The following is a 6,000-nucleotide window of genomic DNA, read 5'->3' as shown; positions in this document are numbered from 1 at the left end:
GCGAGAAGCTGGGAGAGTGCGATCCGCATGGCGGGGGGTTGGGTGGCTTGTTCCGGGGCTGCGGATCCGCGGAAGGGCGATGGCGCAGAGAGAGGCTCTGGTGTTGGTCGGCCGAGTGTTGCTCGCTTGGGCTTTGCGAGGTTGGGGCGGGCGCAAGAGACGACGTGCCGAGGAAATAGATAGTAGAGTTGTGAAACCGGCGTGCGCGAGCTCGAGAGCCATGTGGGCCAGCGATGGCTGGCGACGAGGTTATTTATACTCTTCTTGTGCTTCTTCTCTAAGCGAGGCGGCCCAGCTTTGTCGGCAGACTGTCCGCGCAGAGAGGGCGCAGATGGGGGTTCCGAGGCTTCTTGCTCCGTCAAACCATCGCTGGCAGATGAGACGCAGGGGCGCGTGAATCGCCGCCTGGATGCCGTCTTCCACCACCAAGTCCCGGCGGATATGAGGAGCCTCGGCAGTTTAATAAAGTGGCTCTGGGGCAAAGAGCCAATCACATCCGCAGGCCAGAAAGTCTCCCGGTTCCAACGTGAACTTATATCATAAGTGCTGCAGGGGTTATCGTCACATTAGACGCGGTAATCGCCACACTCCGGCTCGGATATGCCCTTATAACCTCGGCAATGGCAGCCCCTTAGGGCTACAACCTATTGCCGCTGCACATGTCATGGCTCATATAGCGTGGCTCTGGCTGCTTAACTCGCTATCATTATCAATAATGTCGCATGAATGATATTTCTTGTGCATTCTGACAATAAGCGAGGAGGGGCCATGCGGCCGTCCGAATCGGCATGCCTACTTGCAGACCGTCGTTTATTCACGGCGAATCGGTGTTGGGCGCCAATAGTATACTTAATCAACAACCAGCACAGCAGACTCAAACTGATCCGTTGACCGCAGAGGCGTGCAGAGAATCGAGCAGGGTAGAAACAGCCGTCGGGGCAATTAGCAGCGACAGTATGACACCGTCATGGCCAACAGCGTCACCGGCACAGGCGCAAGCATCGTCGAAACAGTCGCATCAACGAGAGCGGCGTCTTCGAGCAGCGGCCTTTTTTTTTCAAACTTCCCGCATCTAGCAACGCAACAACGTCGTGCAGAGTCGGTCTTGCGGCGCATCTCCTCTGCATACTTGCTTGCACGATACGCTTGTTTATGGATTCTCGATTGCCAACCCCGTGGTCGCAGAAGAAACGGTTCAGGGGCATATGCCCCTTTGAAGCCAAGCGGTAGCCGCCACGCATACACGCCAGATGCCACTCCGGTGGCGGCCTCGTGGACGAGACACCGTTGCAGGGGGCCTCGAATGGCACGCTGTCTTGGCGGCTATGCGCCAAAGCTGTAGGCCGGTATTTTCAACAGGAGCCTCTTGATGGTGGTAGTGAATCGACGGCGGCTGCGGATCGTCTCGTTTCTTCTGCAATGGATTTCCTGTCGTGCGTTTTCCGCATCCCAGGGTTGCCGAGATTTCGTATGGGGGTTGGAAAGCTAGGACCAAGTTTCCTATTCTTTTATTAACCTAGCCGTTTCGTCTCCTTGCAAAGAACCCGAGAAATGCATACGGTAGAAACCAGCAGCCAGGGTTGGGATCACCTACCACACCCATCTACGACTGCTTCATCAAGCATCCCCTCAATGTTGAGGTTCCTGGCAACGCACCCCGTCACTGCTCGGATTCCTCGCAACGTCCTGTCTAGAGTGTAAATAAAAGAAGCATCAGGCTCCCCTTTCACGGACAGCTGGAAATCCGCCTCTGAACAGTCAGCCTTTTGAGGTCTGGACCCGTGCCTTGCTCACTTGGCGAGATGGGAACAGTCGGCACGCGTTCCTTTCTGACTCGCCAGCTCTTTTTCTACCGCGAACCACTATTGATATTCCACGTTTCCCAAGAGGTCGGCTTGCCTGCCGTGCCCTCTGTTCCGGCACGGACAGGCATTCTGGACCAGCAGCAAGATGGCGTCGTTGCCGCGTCTGACGCCGCAGACTTGGCCAGCGGGCCTTGCTCGCCGAACCATGTTGGGATTCCGAGCCAAGTATCACGGCAGCCCTCGGAAACCACGGGGCCGTGGTAGCAGGCTCCAGCGGCTTGTTTTCAAAGGTGTGTCCGCGGCGAACGTTTTGATCGAGACGTGCGTGAAGCCGGTTTGGCTGCCGTTGCCGTCTTTTCCGTCGACGTGTTTCCAAGCCAAGAATATTCGAATCTTGCGCAAAGAGCGCGCAGGTCATTCTCGGTTCAACCTAGCCGACTAAAGGGCAATCCCCGTAAACGGTTCATCTGCCCGGGCCCATGTTGTCTCAGGAAGAAAAGAAAAGTAAAAAAACACACATTCGGTGCGAAGCGCATAGTGCTACGGCAGACAGCAGCCTCCGAGGCTGGGTGACGCGGCGTACTCGTCAATGCGCTTCGTCGGCAGAACGAATAGCTCAACCAGCACGTCTTTGCCAGGTTTATGCGCCAGCACCAGAAGGGTTTGCCAGGCGGTACGGCCTCGTAGATTCCTCTGGGGTACGTCATAAGGCGACAAGACGGCCGTGAAAAAAAAAAAAAAAAAAAAAAAAAAAAAAAAAAAAAAAGAGGCTTTCGCCAAACGCGCGCGTTTCGAAGCATGTCCGACTTGTTAGGAATACGGATTCAACAACGCTGAGAGCCAGGCTTGCTGCTCTGGGTCTCGTGCGCATCCCGGGCGGAGGCGAGGGGTCAGACTGCCTGCACGGAGATGGGGTCCTCTGGCACTCGGCTTCACACCGGAAGCTGCCCTCGGATGCCCCCATGAAATCGCCAACCGTTGGCACGCGCAGTCGATGAGGAGCACGGCTTCGAGCGCAGCGCACCGCAGAGCTCGCCCGACGGCATTCGTTTCAGTGGCGAACGTCCCGTCCGACGCCTCTCGTCCTGTCGGGCTGCATCTGCAGGTGGGAGCAACCGGGCTCTTCCAGCGGAACCGTCGACTCTGCCGGCGCCGGGTCCACCACACCACGCCGTGGCGGGTTGCTCCGCGCCAATCACCGCGCTGGGCGGCCTCTCCCCGGAGCCACGTCGAGATGGATGGTGGCGATGTTCCGGTTCCGGTGCCGGCGGCAGCTGCCATCCGAGGCGGGGCAGAGGCCGGCGGTGGAGTCTGCCAGAAGAATGAATCACGCTGACGGACGGATAACGGAGCATGGGCGTCGAGAGGAAGGATTCGAATCCCCCGCTACCGCAAGCAGATGAGCAGCAGATGGCTTCTCGAGAGGGTGTTGATGCAAGTTTTCGGTTTTTGGCCGTTGACCCCGCCCTGGCCTGCAGCCCCCTCTCCTCTTGGTATGGCGTCTGGTCTGATCTTGGTGCGCCAGACTCGCTTAGGAGGTACAGCTGCTGGGTACATACCTTCTGGTTATCAATTATTATCCGGATTCTCCCAGCTTGCTTCCCTTTTCCATCTTCAGAGGTCAGAGAGAGCCGCAGGTAGCCCCCGTGATTACGTGATTGCGACCGACTGGCATGCGCAACACGAGCACCAGATGGCCAGCTGATGAAGCCATGACGCCCAGGCTCCATCGTCTGATGGCCGTGCCGCCCGGTCAAAGGCATTCGCGTCGCGCAGCATGGGCGGCCGGCCGGCTTTGCGCGGGATGCCGCGGGATGCCGTTCTGGCAAAACACGTCCCGGTCGTCGAGGTCACGACCCCGTCGTCAAGGCCATGAAACTTGATGTCCTCGTCGTCTGCGCAAAGGTGCCGTGGCAGATGCCTACTAGGTACCGAGCACGCTCCCAGGCCGTATAGCATGGGCATGGTCCATTTTTTCCCGCACGGCAATTGCGGAGCATACATACATACCTGTGGATATGACGGACCCCGTCAGGCGGCTCGCTGCGGCTCGCGTCCGCCAATATTATGCGTAACCAACGTCAACGTGGCCGCGGCACCCTTGGCGGCAGGGCAACCAAACGTCGAACCCGCCGAACCCGTCGAACCCGTCGAACCCGTCGAACCCACCACGGGGGCCCAGGCCCGTCTTGATACGAACTGCGACCGCCGTCGACAATGATTTCGTTGTCGCTGATCGGGCGTCCGGCGCCTCGCCCAGTAATCGTGACGAAAGCCCCATCGTTTTTCCCCCTTCGGCGTCAGCCGCCATTCGCAAACACCTGCGGGCCGGCCTCCTTCCTCCTCTCTCTCCGCCAAGCAGGCAGCAGCTGCAAAAATTCCTCAATCAACCGCAGGATTCGGTCGTCGCCAAGCAGGCGGGGCCCCGTGTCGTCCACCGACTGTCGCTGCTCCCCGAGTACGGCCACCCCGCCGTGACTCGCCGGATCCGTCTTTCCTGGCCCCAGTATCATCATCATCATCATCATCATCTCAACGTGGGCAAGAGTTTTTCGCGACCATGAAACGCTGGCCAACTGCCAATACGATGCTTGGCATCGCCCTCATCCTCCTCCGCCGGGTCAATCCTGCGGCACACAAAAAAAAAAAAGGAAAAAAGAACCGACCGCCAGGCTACGTAATGCCCTTCCTTCCGCGGCTGCGGCTCATTTCCCTTTCGGACCAGCATCATGAGTTGCCTGCGCCTTAAGCACCGTGAGCCTCGTATTACGGTCCGGGGATGGTGCTTGATGGAGGGCTTCCCCAACCAGCTAGGCGGCCGTGGGTTATCGCACACACCAAATCAACCCATTCCACGTGTGCTTTGGCAGTTTCCTGTCCCCCCCCCTCCGTTGACGATGCGCCAAACTACTATAAAGAGGTCTGCTGCCTCTCGGTGAAAAAAACCTCCCTTTTTGTTCTCCATCTCAGCAGCCACAGTCTTTCCTCACCAGACAGTTTTACAAAAGCAAACGCAATATCGCAAACGCAAACGCAAAAGAAAAAAAAAAGACTTTTAAAAAAAAAAGTAAAAAAAAAACACCTTGCCAACGTCCAAAATGCTCGGCCAAGCCAAAGCCCTCGCCCTGATGACCCTCGGCCTCACCCAGGCCGCCTCGGCCGTCGGCCACGCCTACGTCTACAACAACTGCGACTTTGGCGTGACCCTCTGGTCCGTGGGCAGCAACATCGCGCCCAGCAACTACCTCGACAGCCGCTCCAACTACTTTGAGACCTTCACCGTCGACCCCACGACGGGCGGGCGGGCCCTCAAGATCACGCGCGAACCCGACGGCCTGTTCACGGCCAAGCCTCAGACCGTCTTTGCCTACAACCTCAGGGACGGCGCCGTGTGGTACGACCTCAACGACGTCTACGGAGACCCCTTTGCGGGACACAAGCTGCTGCTCCGCAGCGCGGACCGGTCGTGCCCGTCCATTGTGTGGCCGCAGGGCATCCCGCCTGGCGGGAGCCAGGTCAAGAATTGCCGGGATGGTGCGGACGTCATTTTGACGCTGTGCGCGGAGCGACCCATCCCCGGCGCGGCGGAGGAATCCGCCTAGCTCGTCAATGTTCCTGTTCTGTGTGTCGGGGCAAAGTGCAAAAGGTCGGCGCGCACGCAAGTGCCGACGACCTGAGCACGCCCATCCGCACACACCGCCGCCACACTGCGCTTCCCTGGGACTTTTGTACCGCAAGCACAGTATTAGTATTAGTTGGTAGTTTCCACATTTATCAATCGACTTTCATTAAAGAAGAATTTTTGCCCATGCCGTGTTTTTCATCCAACCGACGTGCTTGTTCAGCAGCTCAACCTCACCCTTGAAGTAAAAACTATCCTTGAATAATGCATGCTTTTCGAATGGCCAAACCCCGTTGCTCTCGCATACGGATGCTAGGCCGTATTGAATCCACTCGGCTGACCGAGAAATCTGCGTGAGATTCCAGAACTCTACGCCCATGAGCTGCTCGCTCTCCCGCCCCCGCCGGAATGAGCAAAGACGTCCGGAAGAACACGGGGGTCCCCCATGTCCCAGCTCATCTGCGCCGGTAGCCAAGTCTCATCCCGGTGTTGATGTCCCAGAGATTTCAGGTGCGTGCTATCGAGACTGTCGGCCCAGACCAAAACCCCCCATGCAGGCATGACATGCGTCGC

At 58.0% G+C, this 6,000-nt stretch overlaps 2 protein-coding genes across 2 annotated transcripts; both read left to right on the top strand.

Moving 5' to 3' along the window:
- Window positions 1-3,158: 3,158 nt before the first annotated feature.
- UV8b_03368 (uncharacterized protein) lies at window positions 3,159-3,510 on the top strand (the record flags this gene model as incomplete). Its single annotated transcript, XM_043140866.1, has 2 exons — window positions 3,159-3,356; window positions 3,424-3,510. 2 exons carry the CDS (start codon window positions 3,159-3,161, stop codon window positions 3,508-3,510), a joined length of 285 nt encoding a protein of 94 aa, XP_042996800.1.
- Window positions 3,511-4,903: 1,393 nt separating this feature from the next.
- UV8b_03367 (uncharacterized protein) lies at window positions 4,904-5,407 on the top strand (the record flags this gene model as incomplete). The annotated part of the gene is made up of 1 exon (XM_043140865.1): window positions 4,904-5,407. The coding sequence occupies one exon, from the start codon at window positions 4,904-4,906 to the stop codon at window positions 5,405-5,407; it is 504 nt and encodes a 167-aa protein (XP_042996799.1).
- Between the last annotated feature and the right edge of the window lie 593 nt (window positions 5,408-6,000).

This window comes from Ustilaginoidea virens, chromosome 3, assembly GCF_000687475.1.
Source record: "Ustilaginoidea virens chromosome 3, complete sequence".
NCBI lineage: Eukaryota > Fungi > Ascomycota > Sordariomycetes > Hypocreales > Clavicipitaceae > Ustilaginoidea > Ustilaginoidea virens.
This window is presented reverse-complemented; position numbering and strand designations above follow the sequence as displayed.